Genomic DNA, 19,726 nt, shown 5'->3' on the forward strand with positions numbered 1-19,726 from the left:
ATTAGAAAATTAAACATAAAACTTAAAAAAACAATAGAAGAAGCTAAAAAACAAATAAAAATTTATAAATGAATATCAAAAACTTAAAACAAAATGAAATTTGAACTATAAAAATACTAAATGAAATGGTTGAACTTTAGCAACTCGTAAATATTAGGCAATGTGATTTCAAAGTTGGTAGGAAATTGAACTGTGGCTGCACTTAAACAACTAACAAATCACAAACAAAACTACGAAAAAAAAATTCCTAATGTATTCAATTTTCTTACACAAGAATAATAGATTTTTTTAGGGTTTTTATTTCTCTCTCAATTCTTTTTTTTTTAATTCATTTTTAGTGATGTTACTGATGTGTGATGAAGTTTCTAATATACTGCTAAATTCAAAGAAACAATAGGTGGCGTTAGTGAAAATGAACGAACATATTGTTAAGTTTGAAGACAAAAAATACTTTCAAAAAAACATGTCAAGTGATAAATTTTCAGATAAGTTTTCCAATTTTATTGTGTATATGTGTAAAAAAAAACTATAATCTCGCACAATATTGCTCAATTTATGTAACTTCCTTCGTCGCCTTTTCGAAGGTGACGGAAATTTTTTTGTTAGCATATCCATTGCAAAGGAAGAACCAACATGAACTATGTAGAGTAGAAAACTTGTGAATCAGTCACTAGCTACAAGAAATAACCAATAGTTTCAACCACAATGCTAAAGGGGGGAGTAGACTAGCGTTGGAACAAGAACAATAACTAGCTTCGATCGCTTCCATTGCACCAGTTTGCAGTTTTAGAAACCAGCCGGAACCCCGCCTTTTCTTGGATCGCTCACTGCCAAAATCTCCCGAGTACCTTCATTTTCCGTCGAAGCCTTGTGAACTATAAACTGGCAAATAGCCCCAGAAGTAAGGGGCTCTAGGATATGGCCCTTCTTTTGTAGGGATTTCCTGATTTGAGTAGGAACCTCAAAGTGATCGCCAGTCACGGACGTCCAATCCTCATAACGAACCACATTAGGTAATAGCTGCTTGCACAGAAATGTTTCAGATTAGTAGTTTTAGTTGAGATTCCGTTTAGCGTACACGTCTCAATAATTCGTTAAATTACCTGATGATAGACCCTTGGAGCCATGACGGAAGAGAGTGGATCCATTCCCCTTGCAAAATGATTCAAGAGAACTTCCGCAGTTGCCGGAATGATGAAGACTCCCCCGCTCGCGCCAACTACAGCATTCAGTTGGTCATCCTGTCACGCATATAAACAAGCCATGTGAACATATTGGGCACGGATACGCTGCATACAAAACGTAAGATTTAGGTGGTTCTGCATTACCTTTACCTTTAACACTATAGCAGGTGTCATGGACGATAACGGCCTTTTTCCTGGCCTGATAAAATTGGGTGGCGCTGGTGGTGGACTTGCGGAAACATTTCCAGGTATGGAGAAGTCATCCATTTCATTGTTTAAGACTATTCCTGTACTCGATGACAGTATAAGTGCACCGAAGTATCCGTTTACAGTAGTCGTCATGGAGACGGCATTTCCCTGAGGATCTACGATAGACAAGTGACTAGTTCCATGATCATTGATCTGACTCCACCTGTTAGGAAATAAGGAGTCATCATCGTCGATGAAACATGATCAAGTGCAAGCAACTACTAGATAATCAACTTCTTGCCAATCAAAGAATTTACCTGCCACCGTAATGGCTGGGATCAAAAGTCATGTTGTCATATATGGTTTTCTTCATCTGCTCAGCAAACTCAGGAGAAAGCATATCAGCTAGAACTTTAGTCACATTTACAAACTCAGGATCACCGAGATTCATCCTCACAGCGAAAACATGTTTCAAAGATTCAATTTCTCGATGAATCCAAAGAGGATCCGGAACTCCAGAAGCATTTCCATATTGCGAAAGTATGTTTAGCATCTGTAGAGTGGAATTGACAAGAGTAGTCCATAACGAACCTATTTGAACTGCTTCTTTAATTTGTCAAAAGAGACGAAAACTGAAACAAAACAAAAAAAAAAAAGGTGACACTAATTAAGAACAAAGATGTACTCACAAGTATCAACGGAGGACCACCAGAAGGAGGAGGCATAGCCAGTATTTTAAGCCCTAGTGTGTCAGCAGATACCGGCTTTCTCAGCCTTACTCTATAAGTTTGCAAGTCCTTCATTGTCAGTATTCCTCCAAGCTTCTGAACATCTCTAATCAATTTGGTCCCAATCGATCCGTTGTACATGGCTACGGGACCAAACTTCGAAATTTGATTGAGTGTCTCTGCCAGTTTTATGTTCCGACATATCTCACCTGTCTGCAAGAGACTCCCATTTGATGTAAATATATGACGAAGTCCCTCGTTTGCCAAGATTCCTGATTCCGCCGCAACCATTTGTCTGTGGAGGTAAGGTGAAATCTTAAATCCCAAACGAGCAAGACGCTCAGCAGGTCTTACAAGCCTATCCCACGGAAGCCTTCCATGTTGTTTCCAAGCTTCATGAAGACCCGCCAGTTCCCCTGGAATTGCTACCGAGAGAGCGCCTCTACCTTTCAGAGTAACATTGGCAGCATACATATTCTGAAAAAACAGTTATCGAATACACTCGAGTGACAACCAATTAAGGCAACGAATTCGGTAAAGCATGTACAGCACAACGAACCTCGGAAGCAAGCAATGGGGCGGTTTCTCTCATATCAAAGGCGTGTGCTTCCCCGCTGGCTAGCCGGACAAGCATGAAGGCGCCGCCTCCAATGCCGCTCGATGCTGGGCTAACAACCCCTAAGCACAGAGCAGCAGCTACTGATACATCAACGGCATTACCGCCTTCGCGAAGAACATCCTTCCCGATTCTAGAACACCGGCGATCATCAGTGGCAACCGCACCGTGGCGTACTGAAATGACCTCCGGCCTACTTTTGGCGGAACCACTCGTGGCACTCCAAGTAGGAAGCAACAGTGAAAGGAACACAAGTGCAATGGTAAGCAACGACATCATCCAATCTACAACAAACAGAAACAGAAACACATTCTGATCAACTCTCACTCCATGCATATATACATATTATATATATATAAAGACTTACCAGAATTTCCCATTGGAGTTGGTGATCAAATGAAACAGGGGATGATGGAATTCAAAACCAAATTTTCTGTTTGCTATTTTTTCGATTTGTAAGTAAAAAAAAAACAGAAGAAAAAATGTCAGTGTGACTCACATGACATGGTGAGAGTGTAAAATGCTCAGATTTTTTCAGCCAGCGTCGTCGTCTCGCCTTTTTCCTCTGCCTTTCGACCAGCAGGAGTCGTCCTCAATAGTAAATGGTGGTCCAAACTATCAAATGCGCGCACCTACCAAAACCACATAGCACGCCATTTTCGAAATTATCTGTATCCTCTGTATCGAATTCGGATAGTCAAAGACTAGTTCAATCACCAACAGGATCCTCTCCGGATCTTTTTGGTGAGGATCCTGGAATCTGTCAATATTATCTGTTTATCGTACATTGTACTGTCAATTTTTGTTAACTATTGTTTATGTTTAATTTTAAATAAAAATATTTAAAATAATTTCTAACCGTACACTGTAAAATGAACATACAAGATTAACGGATTCCCATAATCCGCATAAAAAGTAGCCGACGAGAATCCGGTTCGTTCAATCATTCAGTAGTTTAGATATTCAACGTAGAGAGAGAGAGAGAGTGCGTGTGTGAGTGAATGTTGAAAAGTCTGAGGTTTGTCGGGTCGAGTTCGAAACCGCACATCGCCATGTAGTGGGCGGCTAGCAAGGAGCAAATTGGTAACTAGGTTCGTGGGGTAATTTTATTTTCTAACAAACTATATTATCCATATTTTTTAAATCGGAGTTTTAAATTCGTTTCGGTGAGAATCAAATTTAAAATCTTTTATTTACAAAGAGTGCAATAATAGGCTAGCCTCACTATGGACTTAGCCTCTTATCTAGACTAAAAAAGAGGAGGGTGAGGAGGAGGGTGAGCTTAGCCTCACCCTAAGTTATAAATAATGTGATTCAAACTCGTCTTTTAAAGAAAATTGAATCTAAGATCTCTTACTTACAAGTGAAGAAGAATATACAATTACTTTAAAATGGGCAATGAGGTGCCACTCAGTACTATGGTGGTGGTATTCCTCTTCACTTGGAAGTAAGATGTCTTAGGTTCGAATCTTGTGGATGGTGAATTCGATACCAAATTAGGTTTCTCATTGTGTGACTTAGCCAAACTCCTCCTCCCCTAGTATAAAAATATCCATGTACTAAAAAAAAAAAAAAAAAAAACCAATAAGAGCACCTCCAGCGTGAGCATTAGCCCCTTGGACAGGCTACTCCAACAACCCAATCGCCTGCCAAAGTGATTCCACCCCATTCAGGCTATTGGGCTGAGGTGGGGCCCGAGAGACAGCTCAGGCACAAACCTAAGGCTTGAGCGCCTAAGGGGAGAGTGATGCAAGGCTGATGCCAGCTACATTATAAATAAAAAAATTGAGCCAAGCGCGTGGGGGCGCATCATCGACAGGGTTTGCAGGCAATGAGGCCCATGCTGGACAAGCTGCCTGTAGCCATTGCTGGGTGCAACGTGGCACCCTCTCGGGTGTTAGATTTCAATAGTTCTGTTTTCTGGACCGTTCAATTTCCAATGGTAAAAAAATAAAATTTCAAAACTCCCCCAACGGCTAGATGACATGGCACAATCTCAGCCATTCAATTCCAGATCAATGGTCCACATTTTTGGGCTTTAAAAATTTTTAAAAAAAATTGAGGGACTAGGTGATTTGTTATATAATTGGAGCCCATAATTTTAAGGACAAATTGGTTAGGTGATGATTTTGCATTCACGAGGGACTAGGGAATTTGTTGTATAATCGGAGCCCATAACTTTCCAATCACTTTGGGTTGTATTCGTATTTATTTAATTGAGTACTTTATGTAATTTTGTATTTATTTAATTTAATAATTTATTTAAACTAAGAGTATCTTTATTTAATTTGGTACTTTATTTAAACTAAAAGAATCTTTATTCAAAGAATATAAACACACCAAATAAAATTACATTAGCACACCAAATAAAAACGACGTCTGAAGTACACATCAGGGAACACACTGTTACGGTCAAAATAATCGTCCAAGAGATCCTTACCTCATCGTTGCCTACTTCTATCAATGTTTGTGGAATGCTTAGGCTTTGAGATCTTAGCCACAGCTTGGATGACTCGACGGGAATGTGAGGCTCTTTGGCTTCTTGCTTCGCCATCTCTCGTTCTACACTCCTCATCTTCTTCCTCTTCCATCTCATTTTCTCCCTCCTGGAGATTGAACATTTCTTCCCCTCGCTTAAACAATTATTCCTCTTACTCATCGATTTCCCACAACATCCTTGAAGAAGACATTGTAAGAATGAAGGAGAAATTATGAATAAGGATAGAGATTTTGAGAGATTTTGATTTTGGTGTGTGATTTCTTAGGATGGATGGTGGGTTATATGGAGAAAAACAAAAAGGATTAGGTTGTAGATAATGCCACGTGGCACGCTGTGATTCGTTAAAAGTTTTATCGAAATTTATCCTTAAAGATTCTAAACAAATTGCGACACGAGGTGTGATGAGATTCGTTAAAAATCTTATCGAAAATCTATCCTCAAAGATTCTAAAAAGGTAACGACACGTGACGTGATGGAATTGGATAAAAATCTTATCGAAAACTATCATAAAAAATTGTAGTTTCGGATAATGACATGTGATGTAACGAGACTGGTTAAAAATCTTATCCGAAATTACTGTTTAATATTTTATTGCCTATTGCCATGACTATTAAGTTTAGATGTGGAGATACAAAAGATAATTACTGTTCATTAAAGATAATTATTGTGTATTGGAAGGGATTCAATTGTCATTTACGTACTGGAATTGCTCTAAGGTAAGCTCCCAAACGCGATTACTTTAATAAGGGCAATGAGCTCATTTAGTTGCCCGGAATGCAAAACCCTAACTATAAAACAACCGAAATACGCAGGCAGGGTTTCTGGAAGCGCTGAGATTCTGCCGGAGCGTCGTCGTTCTGAATAGTCTGTGACCTCTTACCAAATCATTTGCTCACAGCCATGGTAAACCCTCGCTCTCCCTCTCTCTCCTCTCTGTATTTTTAGTGATTTTTACAATCTGGTTGCCGAGAAATTGAAAGTAAAAAATGATCAGAAAATACTCTTTTTCCCTCCTTATTTTCTCGCCAACCAAACACATAACGAATTGTTGGATTGGAGAAGACTAATACTGTTTGGATTTATAGATTTACTGTGCAAGTACTGTGATAATTTTATTTTATTTGGTATATATTTTTATTTGTATTTTTCGATTGTTTTTGTAGTCGAGGAAGAAGACCAGGGAGCCCAAGGAGGATAATGTTACACTTGGACCTGTTCTCCGTGACGGAGAGCATGCTTTCGGTGTTGCTCATATTTTTGCCTCGTTTAATGATACCTTCATTGTAAGTCCCATATTTTTCGGTTTGGATGTGATTATCGCTCCCATTTGGAGTTGAATTTATATGTGAAATTGTTGGTTTCGGTGTTTCTAATCGCAGCATGTGACTGACTTGTCCGGTAGGGAGACTCTTGTTCGCGTCACCGGTAAACTCTTAAACACCTATCTAAAAAATTGTTACTTGAAATAGTTGTTTGTGTTGTTTGATTTGCAACTGCATGGTTGGATGTCCTCCCCGGTAAATTTGTATACCCGTAGTTGATTGCCGAGCTATGTTATCGAAGCTCAGTGATGGCACTTTTCAAATATGAATGCCTCTGTTTTTTCATTTGTTGATGTTCTTCTTAAACCGTTCCTTTTCCATAATGTGATGAATAGAAGTGACCGTTAATTGTAGTGTCCTGGCATAATCTGTTAGAAGATGATTTTCTATTGATTGTTCCGCTGCTGTTGCTATACTATAACAAGATTGCCTTTTTTTCCTAATTTCAGGTGGTATGAAGGTGAAAGCTGATAGGGATGAATCATCTCCTTATGCAGCTATGCTTGCCGCTCAGGATGTTTCTCAACGCTGCAAGGTTTGCCTGTGTTTTTACTTGAATAATTTTTATTGCAGACTGAGTATGATCGACATCCCTCTTTGGTGTCTATTTTCCGAGTTCTAATAAGTAATAATAAAATTAATTTGTTTTGCTGGCTGATTTTGCAGGAGCTTGGCATTACTGCTCTACATATAAAGCTCCGGGCTACTGGAGGGAACAAGACCAAGACTCCTGGTCCAGGTGCCCAATCAGCACTCAGAGCTCTTGCTCGTTCTGGCATGAGAATTGGCCGCATTGGTAATTTCCTTTCCCCTTTCATCTCTCTTGCTCGTATTAAATGTGTATTGTTCCACTTGTGATGCCGAGACTTTGGGAGCGATGATCGGTGATTATGGAACTTCGTTTTCTTCAAATGACATATTTTTGGTGCTTTTCTTGTTTAAAAAAAAAGGGAACATTTGTGTGCTTGCTTGTAATGTTCGATCATGAGAATAGTTATCTTTGCAGTCGTTGATTTTTGTTTTTCTGTTTTGACAGAGGATGTGACTCCAATTCCCACCGATAGTACTCGTAGAAAGGGTGGTAGAAGGGGAAGAAGGTTGTAATTTCTTACCTCGCCTTCAACTGTGTCGTGTTCTGCTGCTGCTCTGTTTCGTAGATACTTTTATTTTGGATCAAACTATTATCATCAGCCATTCGATCAACAAAGATGTAGTTTTGAACTTAGATTATTTTGGCGGAAAAGAGGATTAGAATTTCGTTTGGTTGGTGATGAGCTTTACACACAACAAATGATGGTGTTCTGTTATCTATATATGGTTTAAAATCTAGTACTTTGGTTCTACGTTCTGTTCCTGGTGGACCTGAAAAGTTTCAGTCGCCATTTATAATGATATGCAGCAACTTAGTAGACGCAAGTGTTTTGAGTCTTCCCTCACATCTATACATCAATTTTAACTGCAAAATTACGCAGCGCAAGTAGCAGCAATAAATGATATATGTTAATTGAGTTGTTATTATATCATCGTTGTCTTGTCATTATGTCATCATTTTATGTCGTTTATATATGATCAATACGGCATCATTATTGAAAACTGAACATGGGAAAAAAAGTCAAAAAATGTTTATTTGAACTGATTGTCAATTACAAATGCATTCACACGATTTTTCCTCTTGAATCGTGTTTCATGACAATAAATCAATGACATGCAGATAAGAAAGTAACACATGCCTATGTTTTAGTTGACACATATCGTCATTGTGACTAGGGGTGGACATTGGGTGGGTTGGTTTGGTTGGACTTGAACTCGTTGATCAACCTAACATGCTCAAGTTGGAATCGTTCACTCTTTTTCACCCAATAAAATGGGCAAACCAACCACCCAAACCATTCTTAAGTGGGTTGAGTTGGGTTGGTTTTACAGATTGGAGTTAATTGGTTTATTCTAATGTAAGTATGAGTAATAAATAATCAATACCTACTTTAAATTAGGCCTAAATAATATAAACTTGATGTTGTTATATCCCTACATATGACTAATACATAACTTTCACTATTCACAACACGTTTTAATAAAAAAAAAAATATTTAAAAGTTACTAAATTTAGTTATATATCTATATATCTATTTAATATACAAGTATGTTTAAGAATTATTTTCATTTGGGTGGATCAGTTTTAATTGCGTAAATAGTACTCCATCCTAATCTAACCATCAACTTATTGAATGAGTGATCAGGTTTTTCCTCAAAATAAATTTTTAATGTTCAGAACCCAACCCAACCCATATATGGTGGTTGGTCGATGGCTATGGTTATTCGTTTTTCAATAACAATGTGACATCAGTTCATTCAACACAGATTATATTTAGAATATTTATTTTCTATTTTATCTATAATTACATAAAAAAATAGTAGTCGTACTTTTTAAAAACAGGCCCAAATACCCACACTTTTTAGCAGGTGGCCCAATTCCTTCCTGGCAAGCCTCGACTCCAAAGCGAGATGCCCCGAAGAAATGAAACCCTAGAAGCTGATTATAAAACCCTAACGAAGCCATTTCCGCCTCTCAGAGTCACAGCCCAACGAACCTCGAGATGCAGATTTTCGTGAAAACCCTAACCGGGAAGACCATCACTCTCGAGGTCGAGAGCAGCGACACTATCGACAATGTCAAGGCCAAGATCCAGGACAAGGAGGGCATTCCCCCGGACCAGCAGCGCCTGATCTTCGCCGGCAAGCAGCTCGAAGACGGCCGAACCCTAGCTGACTACAACATCCAGAAAGGTCGGTCTCCCTTTTTCCTAGTGTTTTTAATTTTGGGGATTTTTTTTCAATTGTTTGGATCTGCTTACGGAGTCTGATTTGAATTGATTGCTCTGTTTTGATTCAGAGTCGACTCTTCATCTGGTGCTGAGACTCCGGGGAGGAATTATCGAGCCTTCTCTGATGGCTTTGGCTCGCAAGTACAATCAGGAGAAGATGATTTGCAGAAAGTAATTATCTTTTTTCACCTTAATCTGTTTATTTATGGCAAATTAATGTTTTTTTTTGTTGTGAATTTAGTGGTTAATTTTGTGGGACAATTACTTAGCCTCCCTTTCAGATAGAGTGCAATTGAGGTTATACTCGTCCCGATATAAATTTTCCATTCTCTTAACTTTGTCAGCTGGACTCATTTATTTTCAGTTGATTTTCTTGAGTGGAACATTGATTAATTGTTCTTATATTGTATAGCATTGTTATGTAAAAACAATTACTGACTGTTGTACTTATATCCTAATTTAAGCTATCGACTCATGATTTAATTAATGATGTTTTCGACATGAAGATATCAAATTTGGTTTTGAGATTTTGACTGAAGGAATGAGGCTTTTCCTAAGTGGCAAATGGCTAGGCCTTTTTTTGTGTACTTTTCCGAGCAAGTTAGATTCTATGCTTGTTTCCAATAGGAAATTCCATTTTATTAACTTTACGGTATATTTGTTGGTTTGGCGTTGTTATGTTCTTGTGGCTTGTCCTTCATTGTTGAGAATTACTTAGCCTCCTCTTTTTCAGGTGTATTGAGTTTATCCTGCCTCAACATTTATTTCTATCCATTAATCGTGTTGGCTGAGATCAATTGTTTTCAGTTGGTGTTCATGGGTGGAACATCCTGTTGTTTTTTGTGTTTACTTAATATATTTTGCATGATGTGATTGTTTGAAATGTGTCATTTTGATCTTAGATCTTAACTAGTGTTTCGACCTCGTCAACAAGGCTTTTCCTTTGGTTGATTTTAATACCTTTACACTACGTAAAGTTGATTGATACTGTGTTGGACATGTAAATTATTGTGTATCTTGCCATTGTTTTTTCCCTTGTAGTTTTTCAACACTTGATTTTGCATGCGAGAATCCCACAGACAGATTGTTCTGCTGACATGTAATTTTTTTTGTCTCCCTTGTTTGTTAGGTGCTATGCTCGTCTGCATCCGAGGGCAGTGAACTGCAGGAAGAAGAAGTGTGGCCACAGCAACCAGGTAGATTTATTTTTCTGTGGAGTATGCAGCGTTGCTATTTGCGTACTGCATTTGAAATTCGATCATAGAATTGAATATGATCGTGATTGATATGCTGTGGATCAGTTTTACGTTCTAAGTGACTGAAACTTAATCTTTGTTTCTTGCAGTTGAGGCCCAAGAAGAAGATCAAGTAGAGTGTTGGGCGAATATTTTGTTACTTTCGTCTAGACTGGAGTTTGAATTTTTGTAATTCAGTTAACGTCATTTGCCATGTATCGGAGTTGAATTACTGCAGTTTATATTAACATTTGATGGATATTGGGATAATTTTGATCTCTTGGTTTATATTTGTTTTATCGTTTTGATCAAATTTTGTGGGATGTGGATTTGGACAAAGGTTTTTTAGCTTCTGTTTCGTCTTTGTTTTTATTTTTTTCAGGAACTTGTTGGAAGCCTTCATTTGCCCCCCTATTGCCTTCCCTCGCTTCACACTCTACGTCTTGTTTTCGCTGATAGACAATCTTTTTGTTCATTAGATTTGCAGAAAAAGATGCCGCCCCCTCTCCCCCTGGGTCTTCAGCCGGTTCCCAACCCTTCTTGGGTGGTGGTTTCCTGAGCTGTCACAGTTTTCCTAATTTCTCCTCCGCCCTCTCCTATTCTTCCCTCTCTTTCTTTTCCCACAGCCTATTCGACAAGATTCAATAATCTCTCTTTCATTTTGGTTCATGCAAGTGCCACCCATTTCAAAGGCGAGTTTCCGCTTATGCACTCCAAGGGGTGCAGAACCGAGACTGTCGTCTCGATTCGGGTCTTTGTACCGCCTCCTTGGAGTGCCGAATCTTGGATCAGATTCTGAGAGGAATGTGTGGGGTTGGTTGTGGTGACTTGGGGATATGCTTCTCTCTACATGGTTTAATGTCCTAGCGGATTTGCGATTGTGGTGGCAACTCGGTTCGTTCATCATGGGCGTGTTTTGTTTTTGTCTTTTTATGATTTAGGGTTTGTAGTTTTTCTGGGTTTCTTACTTTGTGGCTGGGCCACCTTGTAAGTCTGGGCTAGTGTTGTAAATCAGTTAACAGAGACTGTAACCGAAAACTTAACGGATGTATGAAAATGTTTTAAAATTATGATTTTAAGTAACAAACTGGGACGAAAAAAACTCGATGTATCAAATGTTGAAAACAAAAAAACTTCAAGGTAATAAACTGAGATTAACCGTAAAATTTATATTTGATTTGCCACTTAGTACTATGATTTAATTTGACAGTAACCTCTTTAATGCCAATTCATATCATTCCACGTAGGAATTGGAATTTTAATTAGAAGAAAAAACTAATGTTGTTTTTTTTTTTAGTGTTATTATTGATGTGGATATTTTGACTCTTTCTTTGGCTTGTTATGGGTTTTGCCACGGGACATGCAAGAATTGGAAGGAAGGAGTCAACGTATTCAAATGTGAACACCTGTATTTTAGAAATACATATATATTTAATCATACTTTTAATATTGTGATCATTTCATTGAGCTATATATATTTATATTTTTTTTCATCTGGTAACTTATTTTGGCCCATTTCTTGACCAATTCCAATTCCAACGACACAGATTTCTTGTTTTCTCCAGACAGCAGCTCTTATCATTGTTTCTTAGTACGTCGACTTCTGCTGCTGTGTATTGCCGACCTCTCCATTAAATTATTATATGTCGACTAGCCAACCCTTTCGTTTCCTGCCATATGTTGATCTCGTTCTTCGTTTCATCTTCTTTATTCTAAGAGTATCTCCAATAAGAACTCCATTTGAAGTTCTCACAATCGTAGTCTCTGTATATAGGCACAAAGAGCTTTCAATGCATCGGAATACAAGTTATCAAAGTATTTAAATAAATAGGAACTCGCCAACATAAGAGCTAGTGATGTTATTGAGAAAATTGGTAGGAACAAAGTCTTATTATACGGGGACTTGCCAGAATATGCAGTATCTTGCTACCGTTACAGGAAAGACGTGATGAATTTATATGGCGTCCATTGTTAATGGTGAGTTCTGTGTTAAATCGGTCACCTGGTTGCAAACTGACAAGCAAATGACACATCTATCTATAGTGTTATTAAATAGAATGTAGAAACTTTCTGTCCCACAAAATATAGAAATGTTTAGTTCGTTCCTCATTTCTCAAGAGAGTTGGGGTTCCACCATAAATTAATTGACAATATGGGAAGTAGCCTAACTACTTATAAGCACTTGCAAGGTCTCTTCTCTCATCAATATGAGATTCATTCTCAATACGCCCCCACTTGCAAGGTTCTAAAAAACGCTAGGCGCTAGTTGGGCGGCAGGCTAGCACCTAGCGCCTAGGAGGCTAGGCGGGGTTTAGGCGGATTTAAGTAAATTTCTTGTATATCTTGTAAATAAGTGCATATTGACACTTACAAACAATTATATTTATATAAAATCCATGGATAAAATGCAAAAAAAGTATCCAACAAGTCCAAAATTTAAAAACACATTAAGCATATATGCCATATAACTTAAGACATTTTGAATGATTATATCTTTTTTTTTTTAAAAGGTAAAAATCCCACATAGTGGGTTGGGTGGTTCATAATAAAGAAAAAAATTCTGATGTGAATATGGGTAGTTCATAGTAATTTATAAAATATTTTTTAGAGATCATATTAATTAATGTTTAATTTAAAGAGAAATAAAGGTGTGAAATATGTGGATGTAGGGATTGACACCCCATCATTTTTTACAAGAAAAATCAATATGTTAGGGACTGACAGCCTATGGTTTTTAACAAAAAGCAAGCAACTTGATGCTTGCTGTCAAAACTTGATTGGAGGGAAACTAAAAAAAAAAATTAAATAAGAAAAGCAAGCAACTTGATGCTTGCTGTCAAAACTTGATTGTGAAAGGAAGAGAGAGAAAATTATTTCTCATCTTGTTCATCCTTTCGTCTTCGCCAAACTATGAACCAGAAGCCCAGAAGGGCAAGAATGTAGCTGATATGCATTCTTGAAAATAGAACAAAATTGAAATTTCTGAATTGCCTAGGGCACTCAGTCGCCCGCCTAGGCTACCCAAGGGTCGTCCAGATCGTCTCGGCGGTTGCCTAATCCCTGTCTTGATTTTGCTCTCGATTTTGAGTTAACTCCACGGCCAGCCATCGCCCAACGCTTAGGCCGATTTTTAGAACAGTACCCACATGTGGCGAACTTTCAAGCCTAACACATGAACAACACAACTCGAGTAATGTGGAGCACTTGAGGCCTTTGGGCTTTACACATGGGACAACCTGCTCTGTTACCATGAAGAAAGTTGGGGCTCCACCATAAAACAAATTGACAATATGGGGAATAGCCCAACTACTTATCAGCACATGCAAAGTCTCTTATTTCACCAATGTGGGATTAATATATTCTCAACAATTTGAGGTAGATTACAAACAAGAAAGAGATCGCATAGTTTTTTCCTAATACTAACTTTGTTTGCCCTGTTTGTAACAATGATGAAGAAGATCAACAACATCTCTTTGTTGATTGCAATCTCTCATAATGTCTGGAGGATCATAACTGGCTAAACTTATGTGAATTCTAATTCAGATTTGATTTCTTGGCTATCCCAGCTAAATGCAAATGATGAGTTTGAGCTTTCTATCTTAGTAAGGCTCTTTTAACTTTTTGGTAAGTGTGAAATGATGAATAATCTTGTTTTCTATATTTGCAAGGTTCATCCTACCAGGGTCCCTATGGTTGCTATTATAGTTGGCAGACAGTATTTGTGACATTCCACATCGCCTAGGGGAGTGAATCCTATAAGCCTTATGTATATTCTCATCTCTACCTAGCACGAGGCTTTTCTAGGAACTCACACGAGAACTTCCTAATAGGTCACCCATCATAGGATTGCTCTCGCGCGCTACTCGCTTAATTTCGGAGTTCCGATGGAACCCCAAATTGTCACATCCTGGCTCAGGCCCCTACCACATCCCGAGCTCCACTCCACCGTAGCATTCTATTGTCCGCTTTGGGCCCCGACCACACCCTCACGGTTTTGTTTCTGGGAACTCACATGAGAACTTCCCAGTAGGTCACCCATTATGGGATTGCTCTCGCGCGCTACTCACTTATCTTCGGAGTTTTGATGGAACCCAAAGCCAATGAGCTCCTAAAAGGCCTTGTGCTAGGTAGAGATGAGAATATACATAAAAGGCTTACAGGATCCACTCCCCTGGGCGATGTGGAATGTCAGTATTACATGCCAATAAAACATAAGATTAATTCATACCCATAATGAAACTCATGGTTTATCTCAAAGTATCAAGTGGAGGCCACCTCCATGATCCTAAAATAGAAATTAATTTTGTTGGCTCTTTGGTGGGTTCTCAGGCTATTGCTGGTTTGTCATAAGAGATTCTAATGGTTCACCTATTGTGGCTGGTACCCGCAATCTCGAAGAATGTATCATTTTTGTTGTTGAAGCTCTTGCTTTGCGTGATGCTTTGAGAACTTCAAAGGTCAAGGGTTTTAAGAGGTTGTATGTTGAAGGAGATTCCAAGCTTATCATTGATGTTATTTTGAACAAGTGTAGTACTCCTTGGTGGCTAAGGACAATCTTTGACGACATCAGATCTCTAGCTAGTTCCTTTTCTTTTATTTCTTGGTCTGGTGTCCTTCACAAAGCAAATTTTATTCCCGATGCCATTACTAGTGTTGGTCACTAGATACATGACATATATTGGGGACAGGTTTTTATCCACCGTTTCTAGAAGTTCTTTTCCATTTGATTGTAATGGGTATAGGTGTGCACGGTTTAGTTTGGTGCAATTTTGTGTGAGACCAAAACTAAGACCAAATTTTTTTGCGGTGCACTTTTGAACCATTTGGTTGCGGTTCAATTCGGTTTCAAACCATTTGCAAACTAAATATTTTATACTATCAATACAGGCCAATTGAAAGAAAAATTATGATCACCACACTAAAATTCAACTTGAAATAAAATTCATCAAAATGCTTTATGGCACTACTTTAGTACAACCCAATTGAAAAAGTTAAGTTTACCATACTAAAAACAAAGCTAAAACAACTTCAACATTAACATGTCTTATGACATTAGCAATACTACCCATAAATAAATAAAATTATTCACACAATTCAACAATGAGGTTTTGGTGCTTTAACTTTTAAGTCACTACTTTGCATCCATCAACTCTCTCTCTCTCTCTCTCTCTCTCTCTCTCTCTCTCTCTCTCTCTCTCTCTCTCTCTCTCTCTCTCTCTCTCTCTCTCTCTCTCTCTCTCTCTCTCTCTCTCTCTCTCTCTCTCTCTCTCTCTCTCTCTCTCTCTCCTTTTGGACACTTACTATTTGAAGGTTGATCAGGCGATACATGGGAAGACCTTGGCTGCCATTTCCTTAGCACAACTGAGAATTAGAACTTTCAATCCAATAAAACAATATGTTTGTGCGTCTCCCTTTCTTTCATCCAACGATATTTAAAGGCGGGGATGCGTTTAGTGCTCTTTATTTTATTTTATTTTTTAACAAAAAAAGAAAAATAATGTAGATAGTGCTCTTTATTTTTAATCCTTTTTTTGGTGCCAAAGTCATGACGTACTGCTCACTGAAATTTCCATTTTACGTTGTCATTAGTGTATGTCCTTTTTATTTAGAGTAATGCTAACAATATTAAATTTGAAGATAAAATTTTGAAAACTAAAGGACATGAAAGTTAATGATTGGTTTATTATTTAAGCGTTGATAATGTGCTCATTTATATTGGTGAAACATCATTTAGTTTGCAAATTTTGTCTTCCTAGCATTACCCTTCGCTTAATTAGTGTCATTTGGTTCTAAAAATCACTACCAAATTACCCATATATATATAGAATAAATTTTACAAATTAAAGAACATGGAAGTTTATGATTGTATTATTACTTAAGTATTGATTAACGTCCTTATTTCTTATTGTTGATGCACTATATAGTTTACAGATTTAATCTACTTAGCATTACTCTTAACTGAATAATCACTACTAGGTCCTGGGCCGTCCAGTGTCCGAGGAGTGTTATTGAGGCCCATAATTCTGATATTATTTAGTTGACTTGTTCTTAAGTATTTAATCTGGAATTACTGTTAGATTCTTACTAAACCTTATGGCTCCTAAACAGGTTTTAGCGACCAAATTATTGGTCACCGGGTGATTTCTTCAACCCCGTAACCAATTCTGCTATGTGCATAGGTCAGTAATCTGCAAAACTTTAGCGACCACTGACACATAATTAAGCAAGTGGCGTGTGGCTTGTGTAGGTAAGAAGTTCTGCGGGCTGGTCCTGTGAGGGATCAAGCAAACCTGGTGACTCTCAAGAGCCATCTTCTCATGAAAAAAAGTGATAATTAAGCTCAATGATGCGTGAGCGGCACAAAAATATTTGTAGCCATGTACGTAGCACTAGGACTGTAATTATAGAAATCTAGGACAAAATCAATATGAAGTCATGATGTTTAAATATCGAAAGGAATCAATAGGTTTGAACGACAAATTTATGTCAAAGAACATGATGTAGGACAAAAATCACATTATTTTGCTAAAGAGACTTTCTCAAAGTAGAACTCTCCTTGAACTCTTCACCACCTGATTTTTTTGGCACAATATTTATGATGTTGGCAAGAGAATTGTGTCAAAAAGATGAAGTGATAAAAAATTTATAGAGAGCCCCACTTTCGAAAGAATCTCCTTAGCATTTCTCATAAAATTAAAATGAGAAAGCGACATGTAATGAAAAAGTGCTATTACGGACACTACCGACGTAGTGGCAAATGCAACTAATTATAATTTATAACACAAACGTCTAAATGTCAAGGATGTATCATGAGGGATTTTTTTAACCAGTGTTACTTATATTGCACTTACATTATAACCAGTGTATTTTTTTTTTATCAGTAAGCTTTGGAAGTCAGACACGTCAACCATATTTTCTAGTCATGTTATAACACTAGAAAAAATACATGTGAAAAGTACTATTCCCACGTAAATATAAAAATTTCTTATATATAGTACAATACTACGTATCTTATCATATATGTATAACATGTTATAATGTAGAGAGTGGATCAGAAGTAATTTATATCACTAGATTTATATAGTTGTGCAACAAAAGGAGGAAAAAAAAATTGAACATATATTGTCACGATTGATTTACTTGAAGCAAATGTCCAACGTTGATATTCAGGATTCAGGGTTTAGGGTTTAGAAATGCCCAAAAAGCGCCCTCTTATCCGAAAAAGTTAACTGCTTAAACCTCCACCTCCTTCCCCACAATCCTAACCCTTCCGAAATCATCTCCACCACGTCTCGCCCCGTTGGTTGCATGCAAATCCCATGTAATATGACCTCTTCCCTGCACACCTCAGGTATTTGTTCTGCCTTGGGCCTCTTCGAGCTCATCCGCACGAATGAGGATCCTCTCTGGATCCTTTGTGAGGATCACGGGAATTCTCCAATCATATCAGTTTATCATATATCGTGCGGCTAGAAATCATTGTAAATTTATTTATTTAAAATTAAATATAAATAGTATTTGACAAAAACTGATCACACGATATACAATGAACGGATGTGATCGGAGGATCCTCATTCCATCCACACTTGCAGCGTGTCGTGCCAGTTGGCGCCCGTTGAGTAAAATAGGAATATGCCATGTCAGCTGTCCATCTCAGCATTAGTTAATAATATGGTTTGTTAGCTGCTAGTTAAAAAGCGAGTGTAGTGTCGAGGTTTATATGAGCTAGTGTAGTTTAGGGGTGGGCGCAGATCTGTTTGACATCACAACATAAATGAACTAACTTGTTTTCAAGGGTTCGGTATAGTTCAGTTTTAACCAATATCATCATTGAACCAAACCAAACCAACCTAAATCATGGTTAATCTGTTTGATTCAGTTTGGTTCGAACGGTTTGAGCCTATTCAACATACAAATAAAAACATTGTTCAACATTTCAAGAGTTTTAATCTTCTAAACATTCACCTACCTCATGCATTTCAATTTGATTAAAAAATTAAAATTTTTCGAAACATAAAAAATACATCAAGTCAAATAAAACTAAATTTCAATTAAATAATTAATGCAATCCTGCAATTTTGTCATTTTTGTGCAGTTTCAGTTTTGACAACTTTTTCAACTTCAAGTGCGGGGAAAATTTTTAGGTGTTCCGGGTACACCAAAAAATTTTGGTGTACCCACACTCATTAAAATTTGATTTTATTATTTTATTGAAAAAAAAGTGAGGGTAGGGTCCACCATTATGAGTGAGGGTACACCAAATTTTTTTGGTGTACCCGGAACACCCAAAAATTTCTCCAAGTGCGGTAGCACCATGTCAGATTTCTGTCTTGAAAATTAACTGGGTTAATGATGTGGATTGGATTGGAAGTGTCGAGAACGTCGCACATTGGATTGCACGCTGTAGTTTGCAAGTTCGTGGCCTATCTTACTGAGAAGCTTCGAGGCCATCGTCTCTTTCAAGTGGTTTACCCAGCTAAGATATATTCCCTCTTCACATGCCTGTCCTCTTTTGACATTGTTGACGTAATGATGAAACCCTTAAAAAAATCAATCTGACTTCCAATCCCGACTGTCACCTTAAAAAAATGGTTTTTTTTAGTTAAATTGTTTCATGAGATTTGTTTAATTTCTCTTTTTGATCATTGAGATTAGAAATCGATAAAAGAGGTCCCCTAAGATTGTCTACCATCAATCACTTTAGTCATTTAGTGAAAAATTATGTTAAATAATGATCAAAATGACAAAATTACCCTCAATATAATAAACAATAGGCCCAAATGATTTGACAAAATCGAGGGTATTTTTGTTATTTTATCCTTATTTTATAGAGATTTTATATGAAATGACCAAAATGATTGATTGTGGACAAACTCAATGACCAATTCTATAGATTTCGAATCTCAAAAATCAAAGTGATGAGTTATACAAATATCAAAGACTATTTTGGCTGAAAAGCCTAAAAAAAATCGAAGAACAATCCCAAAAATTAATTATAAGGTTTCCCAAGAAAAGAGGAACAAAATTAACAATTCCATGGTGATTAGATACTGCTCAGGCAAAAAGCCACTGGGGTTAGCCAGCTAATGAGAGTGGTTAGGGTGATAAGAGGCAGGGTAGAGATTCACGG

At 37.5% G+C, this 19,726-nt stretch overlaps 3 protein-coding genes and 1 non-coding gene across 9 annotated transcripts; 3 read left to right on the forward strand and 1 right to left on the reverse strand.

The window, feature by feature from the left end:
- Positions 1-534: 534 nt before the first annotated feature.
- LOC137745975 (glutathione hydrolase 1) lies at positions 535-3,354 on the reverse strand. 4 transcript variants are annotated; one of them, XM_068486012.2, is made up of 7 exons: positions 3,217-3,354; positions 2,661-3,001; positions 2,063-2,578; positions 1,691-1,926; positions 1,335-1,596; positions 1,104-1,241; positions 535-1,020 (listed from the first exon to the last, which is right to left on the reverse strand). In XM_068486012.2, the coding sequence occupies exons 1-7, from the start codon at positions 3,221-3,223 to the stop codon at positions 787-789; spliced, it is 1,734 nt and encodes a 577-aa protein (XP_068342113.2). In that variant the 5' UTR covers positions 3,224-3,354; the 3' UTR covers positions 535-786. The 4 variants fall into 4 exon arrangements, with proteins under 4 accessions (XP_068342113.2, XP_088536877.1, XP_068342112.2 ...); XM_088680751.1 differs by having other exon boundaries at positions 1,329-1,596; XM_068486011.2 differs by having other exon boundaries at positions 3,085-3,263.
- Positions 3,355-5,950: 2,596 nt separating this feature from the next.
- LOC137745494 (small ribosomal subunit protein uS11z) lies at positions 5,951-8,003 on the forward strand. 3 transcript variants are annotated; one of them, XM_068485450.2, is made up of 6 exons: positions 5,951-6,120; positions 6,390-6,500; positions 6,597-6,642; positions 6,989-7,074; positions 7,206-7,335; positions 7,576-8,003. In XM_068485450.2, exons 1-6 carry the CDS (start codon positions 6,118-6,120, stop codon positions 7,641-7,643), a joined length of 444 nt encoding a protein of 147 aa, XP_068341551.2. In that variant the 5' UTR covers positions 5,951-6,117; the 3' UTR covers positions 7,644-8,003. The 3 variants fall into 3 exon arrangements, with proteins under 3 accessions (XP_068341551.2, XP_068341552.2, XP_068341550.2); XM_068485451.2 differs by having other exon boundaries at positions 6,393-6,500; XM_068485449.2 differs by having other exon boundaries at positions 5,952-6,120; positions 6,381-6,500.
- A 1,035-nt stretch (positions 8,004-9,038) lies between these two features.
- Positions 9,039-10,866, forward strand: LOC137745130 (ubiquitin-ribosomal protein eL40 fusion protein). The gene is made up of 4 exons (XM_068485017.2): positions 9,039-9,323; positions 9,430-9,532; positions 10,491-10,557; positions 10,707-10,866. The coding sequence occupies exons 1-4, from the start codon at positions 9,134-9,136 to the stop codon at positions 10,731-10,733; spliced, it is 387 nt and encodes a 128-aa protein (XP_068341118.1). The 5' UTR covers positions 9,039-9,133; the 3' UTR covers positions 10,734-10,866.
- Positions 9,648-9,749, forward strand: LOC137746368 (small nucleolar RNA snoR99). Its single transcript, XR_011069838.1, has one exon. It is a non-coding gene; the product is annotated as a small nucleolar RNA snoR99 (small nucleolar RNA).
- Positions 10,867-19,726: the final 8,860 nt, after the last annotated feature.

The sequence above is a fragment of the Pyrus communis genome, chromosome 12, assembly GCF_041283825.1.
Source record: "Pyrus communis isolate YQ-2024b chromosome 12, ASM4128382v1, whole genome shotgun sequence".
Lineage (NCBI taxonomy): Eukaryota > Viridiplantae > Streptophyta > Magnoliopsida > Rosales > Rosaceae > Pyrus > Pyrus communis.

Bases quoted from the DNA above. Each gene is read 5' to 3' on its own strand.
- LOC137745975 (XM_088680750.1), bottom strand. The intron at 1,597-1,690 runs GTAAATTCTTTG...ATTTCCTAACAG, and splicing joins CCCAGCCATTACGGTGGCAG to GTGGAGTCAGATCAATGATC. The intron at 1,242-1,328 runs GTAATGCAGAAC...TATGCGTGACAG, and splicing joins CTATAGTGTTAAAGGTAAAG to GATGACCAACTGAATGCTGT.
- LOC137745130 (XM_068485017.2), top strand. From the start codon at position 9,134: ATGCAGATTTTCGTGAAAACCCTAACCGGGAAGACCATCACTCTCGAG. The intron at 9,324-9,429 runs GTCGGTCTCCCT...GTTTTGATTCAG, and splicing joins TGACTACAACATCCAGAAAG to AGTCGACTCTTCATCTGGTG. The intron at 10,558-10,706 runs GTAGATTTATTT...TGTTTCTTGCAG, and splicing joins AGTGTGGCCACAGCAACCAG to TTGAGGCCCAAGAAGAAGAT.
- LOC137745494 (XM_068485449.2), top strand. The intron at 6,501-6,596 runs GTAAGTCCCATA...TTCTAATCGCAG, and splicing joins CGTTTAATGATACCTTCATT to CATGTGACTGACTTGTCCGG. The intron at 7,075-7,205 runs GTTTGCCTGTGT...CTGATTTTGCAG, and splicing joins ATGTTTCTCAACGCTGCAAG to GAGCTTGGCATTACTGCTCT.